This window comes from Urocitellus parryii, chromosome 5, assembly GCF_045843805.1.
Source record: "Urocitellus parryii isolate mUroPar1 chromosome 5, mUroPar1.hap1, whole genome shotgun sequence".
Taxonomy (NCBI): Eukaryota; Metazoa; Chordata; class Mammalia; order Rodentia; family Sciuridae; genus Urocitellus; species Urocitellus parryii.
In genome coordinates this window covers 183,058,694-183,076,044 of record NC_135535.1, presented here as the reverse complement: position 1 = coordinate 183,076,044, position 17,351 = coordinate 183,058,694, and the positions used below count along the sequence as shown (strand labels likewise).

General features: G+C 38.9%; 1 protein-coding gene across 3 annotated transcripts in view; it reads left to right on the top strand.

The window, feature by feature from the left end:
- Window positions 1-1,053: 1,053 nt before the first annotated feature.
- Hpse2 (heparanase 2 (inactive)) overlaps window positions 1,054-17,351 on the top strand; it is a 657,082-nt gene continuing 640,784 nt past the window's right edge. For all 3 annotated transcript variants that reach the window (XM_026394812.2, XM_026394811.2, XM_026394810.2), the window contains exons 1-2: window positions 1,054-1,343; window positions 4,409-4,566. In XM_026394812.2, the coding sequence (XP_026250597.1) occupies window positions 1,054-1,343; window positions 4,409-4,566 (448 nt within the window). The remainder of the gene's footprint in view (window positions 1,344-4,408; window positions 4,567-17,351) is intronic.

Here is a 17,351-nt window from a genome sequence, read left to right as displayed (position 1 = left end):
GGCAAAACCCAAGGGTCGTCCTTAAGGAGGGGCAGATCTGCCTGTGCAGCGAAATAGCATGGCCAGAGAGCATCTCAAACGTATGCAGAGCTGCCCTGTCTTAGTGCAGTCCAGGTCACTTTGACTTAATCAAAGCCAGAGTATATTGAAGGCCTTAAAACCGTTAGTTCTTGGTGGCTGCAGGAAGAGCCCAGCAGAACTATGGCACAGATTGGGCATTTTTCTTTCTCTTTTTCCTTCCTTTCTCCGAACACAGAATCCCTTTGACTTGGATATTCTGTTTTTACTCTCTGACCACCCTTTGCCATATCAAGGTCAGAGGATGCTTCTGTGGGGCTGCCCGGTGCTTAGCGGAGGTCCTGGCTCCTAGTCACGGAGTTTCCCTCTGTGCTCTGTTCTTTGACAGGAATCACAGTCGCCTCCCCCAAATCCTTGCAACTTAACAACCCTTGCGTTTGCTGCTTCAGCCCAGAGAGAAGGGCCCGATCGGTTGCTATGCCTGATGCTGTCAGGACAAACAGACGTGCAGTCTGTGCAAACTCTTTGCGCGGTAGGAGCTTATGCTTAAACCGCTTTCTCCAAAGCCTCCCAGCAAGGGAAGTAAAAAGACGTTCCGCCCAGTGCCCAAGACGTACCACTGTACTGCATCGGTCCCACCGTCCTCTTTCCTGACCCTGGAGGGTTAAATCAGGAGGGTACAAAGCCACCCCTTCCTACTACTTCCCGCCTCCCCCAACCCCTCACCTTTAAAAAGTTAAAAAATGTCTGCAGTCGAAATCTCTTAAAGGGGCGGTGCTGGTGAACGAGTACTCTTGGCACGAGTTGCTGAGAAGGCTGGCTAGGGGCGTGAGTTCGCTCCACCAGCACCAAAACACTGTAGGAAAAAAAAAAAAAAAGAAAAAAGAAAAAAGAGAGAGAGAGAGAGAGAGAGAAAGCGCGAAAGAGAATGGGGGGGGGGAAGAGGGGGGAGGCAGACAGACACACACTTTAGATAAGGACAATTAGTCACCAGCGAGACCCAGTAGGGAGAGAGGTTTAAATCAGAGGGATTTAATGAGGGTGCTCTGTGCCTTCCCTGAAGACATGCCCTCCAGCAACTCCCGCCCCCCCTCGTGCCTAGCCCCGGTGGCTCTCTACTTGGCTCTGTTGCTCCATCTTTCTCTTTCCTCCCAAGCTGGAGACAGGAGACCCTTGCCTGTAGACAGAGCTCCAGGTTTGAAGGAAAAGACCCTGATTCTTCTTGATGTGAGCACCAAGAACCCAGTCAGGACAGTCAATGAAAACTTCCTCTCTCTCCAGCTGGATCCCTCCATCATTCATGATGGCTGGCTCGATTTCTTAAGGTAAGGCAGGGGCTTCGATGGATCATTTTTAATTTTAAGTAACCCCCACCCCCATTCTCTTTCTATCCTCCACTTCAAAGGGGGAAGAAGAAGAAGAAGAAAAAAAGACGAAGAATAAGAAGAAGGAGAAAATAAGTCAAGCGGATCTCTCTCAGAAGAGAAAAAAGGAGGTTTTCCTCCTCCTGGAATATTTGCTGTGAGGCTGTAACTAGTGATTGAGAAAAGCAGTGTTTTCTATTAAGATGCACATGTTTGCAATGCAGAAGGCATTTCAGAAACTTATCAGTTATGACTGAAAAAATGTTGTGCTTACATATATCCACAATTAGCCTCCCCTTCTCCTTCTGAAAAAGAAACATGAGGTTCAGGGCAGTTACGAAAGCGAGGAAAAGATCTGGAGCAACAAAGACCTGAGAGGAATGGGTGGGTGTGTGTGTGTGTGTGTGTGTGAGAGAGAGAGAGAGAGAGAGAGAGAGAGAGAGAGAGAGAGAGAGAGAGAGAGAGAGAGAGAGAGAGAGAGGGTTTTTTTTTTTTGTTTGTTTCCCAAGCCGGAATTGCACGAAAGTGGAATTTTCCACGGAAAGATCTTCGTCAGTTGTCTCCCATTCCCAGAAAGAAAATGAATTTAAGGAGAGGCTTGAGCAATTGCAAGTTGGATCATAGCTTTAAAATTTTATTTTATATCCTTCACTGTCATCTCCAGACTTCAGGATTTTGCAAGGCATTTTTTATAGACAGAATGCACACCCCACCCCCGATCCCCCTCCTTCAGTCTCCTGCGGTAACTTCATAGTTTTTTAAAAAAATCCTCGCGTGGGTCATAGCGTACATAAGAAGGGCGGTAAGGGTCCTAGAAATACTCGGGGGAAGTTTCGGAGGTTTGAACCCGGCACCGGCACCGGCACCAGCACCAGCGGGTTAGCCGACAGGGAGAGTGTGATCCCCTTGGAATCTAACTGGGCTCTCCCTCTTCTCGGTTATTACTATTAAGCAGTTAGGCATCCGCAGTCGTTTCCCATCAGGGACAAAGTTGCAGTGTTAAAAAAGAAAAGAAAAGAAAAGAAAAATAGAATAAATAAATCATCTAAAATATCAAATCCAAGTGTTGATTTTTTAAAAAATTCCCTCCAAATTGGAGCCTCAGCTGTGGGCTCCACCAGAGACTTGAGAGCTCTCCATGCCATTCCTCTGCCTCAGGGCCGCGTCCGCTGCCGGTCTTTCGTGAGTATTTTTCACTCCTTCGGAAATTCGAGTTTTGTTTCTCCGGATGCGTCCGCCCCTCAGCTTTCGGGCGTCTTCCTCTGGCCTCGGCGGAGTCTGCGGACGCGGCAGGTAGCTGGAGCCGCCACGTGGAGCGCTCCTTTCACGTGGGGGGAGCTAAGCCAGATGACTGAGTGGATGTTGCCGCCGCAGCGGAGGCCGTTTCGGTCCTGCGGGTGCTCCTATGGTGGGAGGGCGGGAACAGCTCTGCCCCGCCAGGCTTCCTCCTCGAAAGCTCTTCTGTGCTGTAGAGCGTATATCATCAGAATATGGGGTGCAGCAGGGTTTCCGAAATGCACGCCCCACTTGCATTGCGCTCCTCCAGCTGCGCAAACTCCTCCGGGTTTCCTTTTCTTCCTTCTTTTTTTCTTTAAAAAATACTAGCCCGTTCTCCCCAAGTACTTGCCCGCTGTAGAAAAACTACTGGAAGGCAGCTTTTCCGGGAAGAAACACGGACGGGAGGGGCGCATTTGCATTGGTAGAACAGGCTTCTTAGTGGAAGGTGGTTGGAAATGCCGCGTTTCCTTGGGGCCGGACTGGCGCGTACTTCTGCTCTGCCCGCAGCGGGTTCACGCGACGCCCTAACTGCGCGCGCCCTGGAACTGGATCCTGGAGTCCACTGCCAAATCGTCCTTCTTGCCACCGAAACTCTCAGGCTAGTTACGTCTCTTCTCAAAAATTCTCTATAAGCCGACTCTCCGTTTAGTCTCTCCTGTGTCCACCACCTTTATCATGCTCTTTAATTTCTGCATTTTGATTTAGAGTTTTCAGAACCGTAGCCAGCAAAGCGTTAAAAATAATTTACAGACCTGGAACTCTCGTTAACAGTATCTGCATGGTTCCTCACCTACTCTTTCTCAAAACAGCAGCGTTTAGTTTCTAAAAACCTGTTGGTGGAAATCCTGAACTTAAATAGATGTAAATGTTGTTTTGGTGGTGCCCCACCGAATTTCCCCCACTGGCAGTTCCACTTTTCTGCAAACTTCTTTACTCAGCACTTCCAAACTGACCAAGTGGGAAGGAAAAAAAGAGCCCAAATTAGGGTGTTTGAAGAAAAATGTTACCTTTCTTGCAGGCTGAGCTATCTCAGGGACCAAAAAGACATTGCTTTTACTGTGTGCGCGGGCGCTAGTGTTCTGGAAAGGCAAGGATTTACTCAGAGAATCTCTCCGCCCCGGGATTTGGGAAACAATGAAGTTGTTATAATGTAAAAGGAAAATAAAAATTTTCACTGAAAAAAGTCGGAATCCTCTTGACCTCAGGTGCTAGGCCTTCTCCGAGAGAAAAAAAAGTCAAGGTTTCACCTTAAGAGATTCCCATGCTCCTGGGGCAACGCAGGCTTGCTGTGTGAAAGTTTGGCAAAGGTCGGGGTCTTGCGTTTGGTGGGTTGCGCGTCTAGGTCTAGAGCGCTTTCCTGGCAGTGGCAGAAGCCAGGCAACTGCGCGTTGGCCCCATGTTCTCAGTACAAGCAAGTGTCCCTCTAGGCACATATACAAACGTAATCTCTAACCCTTTGGAAATCAGTACCTTGGGCATCCAGTGTCGGGTGGGAAGGGGCCATAGTGGACAGCCGGGCACCGGAGGCATAGCATGAGGAAGTTGTGAGGCCGAGGGCAAAGTGGACTAGGGCACCGGGCGCATGCAAAAGATGCCGCGGAGCAGCCCCTGGCCATGCGACCCTGGGCTGGGGCGGGCACAGAAAACCCGCCAGGTCTCCCTCAGGGAGTGAGAAGAGGGCCTTGCTGGTGTCATGCCCGCTCTAGCCTTCTCCTGGGATCCTTTCCTCTCTTTCTCTACCCTTGCAGCTCCAAGCGTCTGGTGACCCTGGCCCGGGGACTTTCACCTGCCTTTCTGCGCTTCGGGGGCAAACGGACGGACTTCCTGCACTTCCAGAACCTGAGGAACCCGGCGAAAAGCCGCGGGGGCCCGGGCCCGGATTACTATCTCAAAAACTATGAGGATGGTGAGAAACTTGGTCCCCATTCTTGCAGGGTGGGAGAAATTTGGGAGTTGGAATTGAGCACCCGGGTTGTGTGTGTGTGTGTGTGTGTGTGTGTGTGTGTGTGTATGTGTGTGTGTATGTAGGGGGCAGATTTGGAGGACGGCCTGTCCCCTGAAAAACTGGAAGTCGAAGGCCAGGGACACCCACAAAGTGAGACTCCTGACTGTGCAAACGAGGATCTCCAGGTCGTCCTAGTACCAGCTGCCTGGCTTTTGCTGGGTGCAATCTCCAAGGCCAGGAGCTGATAACTAAAACTTAAGGCAGGCTCTGGATCTGGGGGAGAAAGTGCAGCAGCCTTCTTAAGAAAATTCAGACAGGTTCACAGATTACTGAATTGTCAGAGTCATATTTCATTCCCTAAATTCTAGGCACACGTGCCTTTTTGTTTTTCTTATTTCTTGCCTTCCTGGAATGAGGATACAGAGATTTAGTCTTTTTAGAACCCACTCTAAAGTTTTCTGGAGCAATGCTTTGCCTTTTACACTCACCCCTTTTTGAGGAAGGTTTGAAAACCTCAGTACTGGATTATTCTCTGCCCTTCAAAGAGCCTAATCTTAGAGTCCTATTTCCTCCCTTAGATGAAAAAAAAAAAAAAAAAAAAAAAAGCACCGCAAATGTCAGCCTTCTTTCCTGCCAGAGTCAGATGAGTTGGGTGTTGGAAGGGCTTTGAAAAAACTACAAATTCTATTCCATGTGAGAGGCCGGTCTTTTTAGGTTTGAGCAGTCTCATTTTTTACTAAGGGAAAGATGAAAATGGTACTTAAAAATTTTTGTTTAGAAAGTTTGGTGTTAATATCTATCAGCATTCTGTGTGACTAGTGGGACATTCTTTCAAAGATGTGTGATGGGAATCCATGTGTCCAGCCACGGATGCTGTTAAAATTGGGTAGAAGATGCATTAGTGTTGGTTCTTGGAGGGTTATTTCCTGCTGTCCCTTCTCACAATTATGTAAGCCACAGTTTTATTTTTTAAGGGTAGAGGATCAGGTTTTCAGTTTTGTAAAAATCTTGTCCTTACACCAGCTACAAGGAAATATCATTGTGTTTCTAGGATTTCACTGAATGGGACTTCTGGAGAAGTTTTGGTATCTATTTAAAGAGTGGCTGAGAAACATAAAAGTTCAGAATAGAGACAGAGCAAGGCTGAGGCTTCTTGAGTTTGAAGCATGAGTAGTACTTAGTGTATTTTTTTTTTTTTTAAATAACATTTGCCAAAGAGTGGAGGTGTTTAAGGCTACATCTTTTCAAAGGTAAAAGTCATTGCCATAAAAATGTGGATTGCAAGTAGATTTTGCTGTCACTCAGCATAAAATACTGAAAGGAAAAAAGATAACCCTGAACAGCAGCTCTAATGGTAATTTGACCCAGAGCCTTATAGCTCCCAGGGTCACTGTCAGCTCAATATCAGACAGACACAAGAAAGGCTATATTAATGATTTTCCTGATGGGACAGTTTTTCTTTGAATTCATTTAAACTACTTCCCCTTTAGTTTGTGGAAAATCTTGTAAGAGCCTCTGGGATTGCTGTGGGAAAAACAACTTTGTAAATTAGAAATTGGCCTTTTTCTCCCAACTTCATACCTAAGATTATATTACCAATTCATTGAGAACAATGAAATTTGCTTAAAATGAAGGATACAATTTATTTCCCTTTGTAGAAGTAGAAAGTGGGCATTATGGGGAGAAAAGAAATTGGCAGAAGGCTGTGCCACATAAAACGTCATGGAATTAAAGCAAGCAAACAAACCAGGAATAGAAAACATCTAATAGGCCATCTTCTGTCTTCTTGCAACTTCAGGGTCCAATGCAGGATCGTTTCTTATTAAATCTTTTTTATAAAAATTTTTTCATCTAACTTCACCTCATATTAAATATCTCTAAGAATGTAGTTTTCACCACTCCTTGAGGAGAGAGTTCTGTTCCACAAATTTTTGCCTGGAATTTCTCCCGAATTTTCTTTTAATAAATATTCTCCCAAATATTTACAGTGATTCATTTGCATGTTTTAGACATCTATCTTCAAAATATTTTTTGTCTTTGGTGTGAATGTTAGCTTCAAATAAAGATTTCCTGTTAGCTGATTTTTTAAAAATCTAGACTACCTGGATTTAATTCTTAAAACTTTCTTTAAAGTCAGTCCTTCCAGACACTAATCTGTTTTATTGCTCCTTGCTGAACTCCTTTTGATTTATGTCCCCCTGGTAATAAGATGCTCTGAACTATATCAGTATTTGAGGCCTTAGCAGAGTTAAAGAGAGTAGGAATGACCTACTTCTGCCCTTTGAGGCTCACATATCTTTAAATCACCTATGTTGTCTTTGTTGTTGCATTGCAGAAATCAAGGCAAAAATGTTGTTGGTATAATCTCAACAATTTTGCAAACATTATATTTTCTTTTGACTTTTTATCCACTGGTAATTCTCATCATGAGCATCTAAAAATAATTTGGTTGTCTCAGTAAGTGGCCCTGTAATAGGCACTTTGGGCATCAGGGCACCTTATTAAAAACGTGTGTACTTATACCTAATACAGAATAACAGTGTACATTTTGAGTAGTAAGATACACCTGCTGGTATATTATGAAATTCAGTGATAGAACAAAGAGAATATGGAATTTTGGCTTAGTAAGTTTGCACTACAGGCCTGGCTCTATCATTTATGAATGTATGGTCCTCAGCTTGTTTACTTCTCTGTAACATGGATGATGATAATACCTGTTGTGCATTGCTTCTGTGAGGGTTCCAAGAGATAATGTGTGTAATGTGTTGACTGCAAAACACAAGGTGAAGGATTCTTACTTTATTAAAGACAACTTCTGGAAATTTGTAACATATCATTAATGTTTTAAAGTGGGATTAATAAGTGAAAAAGTTTAGGTAAGACTGAAATTTATACAGAATGAAGCTGGTTGATATAATGAATCATTTGAGAAAATTAACACAATATAGGAAGACTTTAAGGCACAGAGGTAAGAATATCAAGTGGCCTTTTTTGTGGAGATGAGAGAAGAGATTACTTTTTAGTTTTATATATTGAAATTGAAAGGAAGTGATAGTTTTAGCTTGGGCAAAAACTATTTTTTTCTCTCATTAATTCATTCATATTGCTTTCCTAATGTGATTTTTTTGTTGTTTTCTCCTGAATTAATAATGCAATTAATGACATGTGGCTTCCATTTTCCAAATACTTTTTGAGCACATTAAAGCAATTGCATTTTCTCTAACTTTGTAAGGCCACTGTTTATATATCACTTTGGCAGTTTCTCTGGTTACACCTTTAATTCAATTACTTATTCCACTCTATGCTTAGGCACTTTGGATTTCATACAAACATGGTGATGATCATAAAGGAAGTAAAAATAGGGTAGTTCTTCATACCCTGGGAGTTGTGCCTTTGCCTGACTTTCTGTCTTTTCTGTGGTATATTATGCTTTACTTTTTCCGAACAAAGAAATCTTGGGCTAATTTTTTGTTCTTAAGTTTATTTTGCTCCATCTGACCCTGCTTGTAATATAATCAGTATGCTTCATTTGTATGCTTGTCTCTTTATGGCCATAACCACATATCTAATTAAGATGTATAACATTTATTATATGCATCAACAACCAGCTTAATATTTCTAAAATTTTGTATCGTGTCACTCTTTTGCTCAAAAACCTTTTGGATTGCTTATAAAAATTTTTCAAATTCTTTTATGTGGCATTCACACCTTTCACATTTCACTCTTGGCTTACTTTGTTTTGCTCTATGTTTTCATTACTTTTAAATATAGGCCTCCATCATTAGTCACTGTCTCCTTATAACACCTTCACTATCCCAACCCCCTACTTAGGATAGCCTTTGTATTTCTGCCTTTAATGACATTCTCTTGACTCTGTTCAAATCTCAGCCTCAACCCACCAATTCTTAAAGGCCCATTGCAAATGTTTCTTATTTACATAAATTCTTTCATGAATAGGGTGCTCCAAGTAATCTTTTTCCCTCTGGACTGTTGAAGGTTTTACTCTGTGGTATTCATTTGGACCTTTCTGTGTTGTTTTGATATTTAACTTCTCATATTTATATTTATTTTGCCTTTCTAAATAATGTAAATTCGTCATGGTAAGGGACCACAACTAATTATTGTATAAATGTCTGGCATTATATATGATACATGGTAGGTCTTCAAGAAATAGTCTTGGGTACATAGTAGTTTAAGAATACAGTGGAAGGCCCTGGGAAAATGGAGGTAACCAATAAAGAAATGAAAGATCCCATTCATTTTTTGCCTTGAGGGTATATTCCCATGAAGTCCATTGTTGATGTTTATTTTAATAACATTCTTTGTTCTTCTTTTTTAAAAAAATATTTATTTTTTAGTTGTAGTTGGACTCAATATCTTTATTTATTTATTTTTATGTGGTGCTGAGGATCGAACCCAGGGTTAGTAATGTGCTCATCGAGCCATCTACCACTGAGCCACAACCCCAGCCCTGGCATTCTTCATTTTTTTAATCATATATTTTTATCTTTGATTGTCAGAGTTGTCTTGGTTTTGGGCTATACATTAAATTAACTTTACCATTCTATTTAAAGCTTTGCATTGGAACCACAGGCTTTAAAATTTTTTTCTTTTCTTTATTTATTTTATTAAAGCTTTATGGTTACACATAGTAGTTGGATTTGTCCTGACAGACTCATACATGCATGGAAATCGATTTAGTTCATGATCCTCCCTTTTCCCTCCCATCCTCCCTACTCGCTCCCCTCCTTCCACCACTCTATAAGGCTTCCTTTCCTTCATGTATTAATTTGTATTTGATTGGTTCTTTTGTAATCTTATCCTTCCCTCTCCCTTTTCTTTATTTTACTCTAGCTTCTGCATATGAGAAAAAACTCTAGGTTTGTTTTTGATTGTATCTGTTTTTGTTTTTGCCTTTACTTTTGCTTTTCTCTGTTAGCCTTCTGTGCCAGATTTTCCAATTCTTGATGTAACAGTGCTTTCCCACAATTTTCTAGTTTTTTAAAATCTTCATCTGAAGACTTTGTCTTGAAAGAGCTTCTGAAATGCTAAATGATGAATGTGGGTATACTTTGCAAACTTTAAAGTTTAAAGTTTAACAACTATTATTATTGTTCTCTTTAGGAAGTTTTCATGAAGGTGAAGTAATTAACTTTTTATTTCTATTCCCATTTTATCAATCAAGATGCGTCACATAAGAATAGCACAACTGCTGTCTTACGTATTTGCTTTGAATTTATCCACCTTTCATTATCTTATTTTATTTCACATGTTTCTTGAGATTCAGTTACATTTAAACATGTTTATATATCATCTATTCTTTATTTAGTTTTTATGCAGGACAGAGAATGGCAGAATATGAAATAAATAAAAGATATTGTCTCAAATCACCATTAGAACACAACAGTAATAATTATTTTAAACAAAATCTGCAAATCATTGTTGAAATTAGTATTTGAAATGTCAGAGAAGAACAGAATATTTGCATAATCTGAAAGCATATCCCCCGTGATATTTATTAATTAATTACTCTGATAGTTTTAGTACATGTTCATAAATTTTCTTCTTTGGTGAAGAAGAGTAACACAAAGAATGTATAGGATGGAAATAAGTGGAATACAATAGTTTATTACAGTATAACAAGAGATAAATCCTGTCAGATTTAGGTGGAAGTTGGGTTGGGCTTATGAAAGACGAATAGATTTGAAGAGGTAGAGACTGAAAGAGAGGACATTTAACTCAAGAGAAAGCCTGGGGCAAAGCCTGATATGTGTTTGTGCAGCAAAATTAACCACCCCCTGCATGTAACGTTCGTGTTAGAAATTATCTTTAGTTTATGTGCTACAACCACGTTAAATTCTTTTCTGTGGAAGCCTATTTGCATATTTTTGGTCATTCAGAAATATTTGTAATTAAAGAAAAATATGGAAAGTAAACTACATGTTAAAATTTTCCCAAGCAAAATTCATATTGCTAGAATTATGTCTTAATTAGGTTTTAAGATGTTCTAATATATATAATATATAATATATATTATATATATTTAAAATATTTTGTTAGTTGTTAATGGACCTTTATTTATTTATATGTGGTGCTGAGAATCGAACCCAGTGCCTCATACATGCTAGGCAAGCACTCTACCACTGACCCATAACTCCAGCCCCTCTAATATATTTTTGTTGGCTTTAAAATATGTAATTAAAAAAGGAGAGTCTGGCATGGTTGCACAATCCTATAATCCCATTGATGTGGGAGGCTGAGGTAAAATAATCACAAGTTGGGGGCCAGACTTGGCAATTTAGCAAGACCCTGTCTCAAAAAAAAGAGTTGGGGGGCCTTGGGGTGAAGCTCTGTGGTAGAGAACCCCAGAGTTCAATTTGCAATATCCCCCAAAAATGAAGTGGGAGGGAGAGGGAGAGGGAGAGGGAGGGGGGAGGGGGAGGGGATGGGAAGGGGGGGAGAGGGAGGGGGAGGGGGAGGGGATGGGAAGGGGGGGAGAGGGAGGGGGAGGGGGAGAGGGAGAGGGAGTAAATACATGTGTGAGTGAAAAAGTTGGTTGGGTAAATTCAAAACCAATTTTAGGAATCTAGATTTTAGGCATAGAAAAATAGAATTGATTCTACAGCAAAAAAAATTGTTTTATGACTTATTTTACTTCACTGAAGAAGGGAAAGGCACATTTTCAACATGAGCTTTCAATGTTGCTTGCCTTCCCTTATCTTCCCTTTCCCATTCATGTCCTCTAGCTAAAGGGTGTTATAATAACTGTACTTGAAAAGATTTAAGTTATGAAGCAATCTTAAAATATAGATAATTTAAAATTGAATTATTAATTAGATTCTTATAATGCAGGGTTTATAAAATAAAGGTTTTGGAATTTACTTGATACTTTTAATGTTATGCTTCCTTCTTTTGTACAGTTAAAACAGATTTGTACCAGGCACAGTGGCCCATGCCTGTAATCCCAGTGGCTTGGGAGGCTGAAGTAGGAGGATTGGGAGTTCAAAGCCAGCCTCAGCCAAAGCAAGGTACAAAGCAACTCAGTAAGACCCTGTCTCTGAATAAAATACAAAATAGGGATGGGGATGTGGCTCAGTGGTCCAGTGCCCCTGAGTTCAATACTGGGTATCCCATATCCAAACAAAACAAAACAAAAACCCCGATTTGTGTTTTCTAATATTCATTCATTCACTCACTGAGTAAGCATCTATTTCTGAGCTTCTAGTTGACACTGAGTCAGGCATGATAAATGAGGTCTGGGTATCATTGTCATATCATTTACTACCAACCTCTTATTACTTTATTGGTACCAGCCAAAATTAGTTTTAGAGACTTTCAGACAGACCTAAGAAAATCTTCAGCTCCATTTGGCATTTCATGATTTTTCTGAGAGTAACTTTTAAAGAATTTGACATAATTCAATACTGTGTTTATGGGTGATAGTAATTACCTAAAGTTTTATTGTATGCTGGAAACAAGATGGATTTATTTTCTGAAATATCATTGGAATTTGGTACCTGGGTCCTGAATATGAGTTGCAGTTTATTGTGCTTCTGTGAATCTGAATGTGGTATCTAGCTTAATTATCATGTCATTTAGTTATGTCATTTACTCATAGTTTAGTCATTGTGGTCATGTAGTGCTGGAAGTGGCAGGGACAAGGAAACATTAGGCTTTAGTTTTTTTGGGTGGCTTAATTTATTCCAGTGAATCAAAAAAGCCAGCAAATAACCCTTCAAACACAAACTATGCTATTTTCATCAGTATCAAATATCATTATTTCTCCTGCTAAATTCATTTAAATTCTCTCTCTTCCCAAGCACTATTGATGGTATGGGGATCTTTTGGTAAAAGCAGTTTCTTTCAAAATTTCCTGGGCCTATTTAGCCTGCTAGTCTCATGGTCTGGGCTCCTGGAGTCAGGCGGCTTTTCTGAGACTCTTTAATCAAAATAGATTAGATGTTAACAATCTTAGCTTCAGTCCTTCATGCCTTAGTTAATCTCTCAGCTGTCTCAATGGATTGGAACTTTGTGCACTGTGTGTACATGTATTTGGTGACAGGGAGAGGGAGAGAAAGGGCAAGAGAGACAAAGCAGGCAGGGGAAGTTTGGGAATGAGAGAATCTGGCATTTTATTCTCCTGTCCTTGTGTGTGGATGGTGATTTAGACAAAATGAATACAAATTTCCAGACAAGTGGCTAGTGCGTTTAAGGTATAAATATCCTGTACAAGTTTGTTGAATTCCTTTCTTCTTTCACTTTCATCCTCTAATTGAATTGGATCAAATTCTATTCAGTTTTCTTCACTTTAATACAGTGAAAAATAATAGTTTTGCTCAATTCAATAGAAGTTTTTTGATTATCAATGATATGCCAAGATTGTGCTAGATATTGGGGTTACCAACAGGAATAAAACGTGAACTGTATTCTTAAAGTGCTGTGGTCTTACATACACAACCTAATTTCCTAGTACTTTCCAGGATCATCTTTCCACCTCACTCAGACTACTCTTGGCTTAGTCTGTTCACTCTGCACTTTGTAAATGCTGTATCCCTCACCTTGAAACATACATCTTCCCCTCTTGAATTCAGTTTTTTTTTTTTTGGTCTTTCACAAGTCTAAGTACCCTTTGTGAAAATATGTTAATCTCTTCCTTTTCCCCTGTATTTCTCTGGAGTTCTTCTATAAATATGCAATTTTTGAATCCAAGTGCTTCAGAATTTATGTTTGACTCACTTAAGCACATGAATTTTGTCTTTAGAAATTTATAATGCAAACACACTGGCATTGATAAACATGAAAATTCAGATAGATATAACCATCATCATACTGCATGGAACAGACACAATATGTCAAAAAAAGTATTTATGTTATTTACATAGTTAATCCATTTGTTTTGTTTTTTGGTGGGGCAAATAATGAAGAGTGAAAGACAGGAGACTGCATATTTAGAAAAGATGAGGTGCATGTACCATCTGATAAGATGGTTTGAGAGAGAGATACAGTATTCACATAACTTTTATTATAAAGTATTGTTATAATGGTTCTATTTTATTATTAGTTATTATTGTTAATATCACTACACCTAATTTATAAATAAAACTTTTTTGCCGGTTTATATGTGTAGGAAAAAAATAATATATGTAGAGTTCCATACTACCCATAATTTCATGCATCTGCTGGGGATCTTGTAATGTATCCCCAGTTTGTGTTAAGGGAATTGGGGATTAAACTGGCACTTTATTTTCACTGCGTCTGGAAAGACAAAAGTGCCTTGAAAGATGAAAAATGAGGTTGGAAGGTTGTGAAATGCAAATTATCCAAATTTATGGCATTATTTCTGAAATAGTGCTAGGTAGTCTTAATTTATATACATTAACACTTCCCTTCAGTCCTATAAGAAATATCTTGTTTATTTCATTTTACAGGTGGGGGAACTGAGGTGCAGAGCAGTTAATTAAATTGCCCAAGGCCACCTATCTAATGAGTTGTGGGGCAGGGACTCAATGGTGTTGGCCATTAAATAGCAGGCTTAAATGTTGCTTATGCTATGAGCTTTGCAAGGAGACCTCAGTACCAATCTTGATTCAGCTGTATGTCATTGGGCTAGTTGTTAACTTTCCTAAATTCCTAAATGAAGAAAAATGATAACATTTTCTATACATAATGTCTAATTCTGATATTCTGTAAATTACAGATGTCAGAATCATAAGACACAAAGGAAGTAATGGTGATAAGACCAACATAGGAGATATTCAAAGGCTAGAGGATGTAGAAAAAGCTATAAAGGATGTGGAAATTCAGAGAAGGGGGCTAAGTGAGACTTATGCTAGTCAGGAGAGGAATCTTGGGAGAGGGATCTGGGCTGGCTTTAGGGAGGAATAATGATAATGCTAATAATAGCTACTGTTTGTTGAGATATTCTTATTTTACATTTGTTTTTCATTTAATTCTTTTTTTTTGGGGGGGTACTGGGTTCAATAACTCAGGGGCACTCAACCACTGAGTAATACCCCTGGCTCTATTTTGTATTTTATTTAGAGATAGGGTCTCAGTGAGTTGCTTAGTGTGTCGCTATTGCAGAGGCTGGGCTTTGAACTTGTGATCCTCCTGTCTCAGCCTCTTGAGCTGGGATTACAGGCATGTGCCACTGTGCCTGGCTCATTTAATTCTTAATCTATAGGAAATTTTTTTTTTTTTTGTGTGTGTGTGTGTGTGAGAGAGAGAGAGAGAGAGAGAGAGAGAGAGAGAAGAGAGAGAGAGAGACACGTACACAGACATAGAATAAACAGATACACATAAAAGACATAGGATTTTGATAGATGAGTATATTCACTATACTGTGCTTAGATAAGAGAGTGATCCAGTGTTTTATTCATGTATTGTTTGTATTGTTTAACTTATTCATCCATTCATTTATCTGGAACCCAAAAATCTTGTGAAACAAAAAAAGAAAAAAGAAATAGTGCTTTAGGTTTTCCCTTCAGTATATTCGAAGGTCTTACAGGATAGGACACAAAATCATTGTTAGATAAAACAGTGAAAGAATAATTATAAGGAGACACAAAAATAATTGAAAGAAGTGGCTGTCACATTTTTAAGCTTTATTAGAGTGGCATAATAACTGGCAATATGAGTTGAATAGAACTTATAGTTTCTTTTGGAAGGAGGTGTATTTTGGAAGTACACACATTGAAGGGGATTATAAAAATGGATCAACAGTGTGACTGATGTAAGGAGATTGGTGGGAAAAAACAGAAATAAGAACTTTTGAAAAAATGTTGGGGAAACTGAAAATATTTAAAAAATTTCTGGGTAATTTTAGAATTAAGCTATCTTGTATTTACTTACTGGAACCATATTCTACTTTTCTGTTCCTTCAAGTTCTAAGCCTAGAACTTATGGAAGGATAGGGGAGCTGATAAAGGTGATATTTCAAGAAGGCCCTTCCTTCATACTTCCTCCAAGTTCTTGAAGTCTTTGTCTTAAGATTTTGTTAAATTTAAGCAGAGAACCTTATAGTACTTAAAATGAAGTAAATTAAAGAACAAAGAGATTATATATTCTGCACCAAGTCTCAGGGGTTAAGTAAATGTGCTAGTAATCGACTGAGTTGTCAATGAATCCAGGACCATCACATTCCTAAGTTTGAAATTTTCACAGTTCCTGTTATAGCACAGTAACACACTGTTCCTTATTTCTCTACCAAGACAGATTCAAAGGCCTTTACTTTAGGTGAAATGCTTTTGTGTTTGCCTCAGTTTGATTTGAATATCTCTTTTAAAAAAGGGCTAAATGATAATTATTGTTGATTTCCCTGTGGCTGTTTCCATGTGGTTTGGACACTTATCATCGCAAACCTATTCTGTAGCCTCTCATCTGGGTCTCTATCTTCATATTCTCTCTACCTTACTGTCTGGTTAGTCTCTGAAGCTCTGCTTTCCTTCTGTCATTGCCTAGAGTGAAAACTTCAGGGTCATACATTCCTTGTCTACTAGATCAAGGCCTCCTTAACTGTCCACCACCTTTTGAGGCTCTCTGCAGTCAAGCCCACCCTCCTTGACCAGCTTCTTCCTTCAGTCTTTCCATAGGAACCTGAGTCCATTCATAAGCTGATGGTGTTGCTTTGTATTAGTGTTCCTACCTCTCTGCCATTCTCTTCATCTCTAACCTGATGAATCCCCTGCCCAATCATCCCTATGCCACTTTCTAGCTATTTCTAAATGTCACCTACTTTCAAAATCCTGCTTAAGTTTGTCTTCTTTCTCTCTGATTCTTCATTATCTCAGTTCAAGTAATTCTAATTATTATTATTTTTTTAATTCTTAAAACTCTTTTTGGGGCCTGAATGCTTAAAGCATTTATTGCCTAAAAATAATTCCTTTAGTTATTATAATATTCTATTTTTTTGCTCTCAGGTTTTTTTTTGGTGTATTTTTATGAAGACTTGTCTCTGTCCTTGGTTTATTGACCATTTGAGCAAAACAATTATATCAATTTCAGCAGTTTCTACAACTGCTAGAAAGGTATCTATATATACCTTTTGCTTAGTAGCTATTCAGTGAATACTCATTGACTGGTTATTTCCCACTTACTTGGCAGTTTAACATACTAAAGGAAGCAACATCTCTTTCATTCATTGTTCCTGCTTTTATTTATTTATTTTTAATTCATAGGATTTTTCTGGTTGATGTTTAACTTCTTTATTTATTTCTTTTTAAAGATTTATACTTTTTTATTCATTCTATTACTTACCAATGCAATGTATGCTCATTAATACAAACTCAATAATACATACATCAAATAAAAAGTGAAAGTCTCTCTTTTGTATTCTACTCCTAGTCCACTTCAGAGATATAATCATTTTTAATAGTTTGGCATATATATTTTAAGATCTTTTGTTCTTCATACAGAAGTGTATAGATTTTTAAATATACACATGGGATCATATTGTGTTATCTAGAAAAATTTTTAAAAAGTTTTATTGGCACATTATAATTATACAGAATAGTGGACTTCATGGTAACATATTCATACATGAACACAAGATAACAATATAATTTGGTTAATTTCCATCTTCAATACCTTCCCTTTTTTCTCCTCCTTCCCTTTTCTGGTCTCTTTGTTTATTCTACTGGTCTACCTTCTATTAGAAAACTCTTAGCTGGTAATTTTGGTCCATTTTTCATTGGCTAAAGAATAATCTGAATGTGAATGAGCTTTATTTATTTTTTTTCTTTCATTGG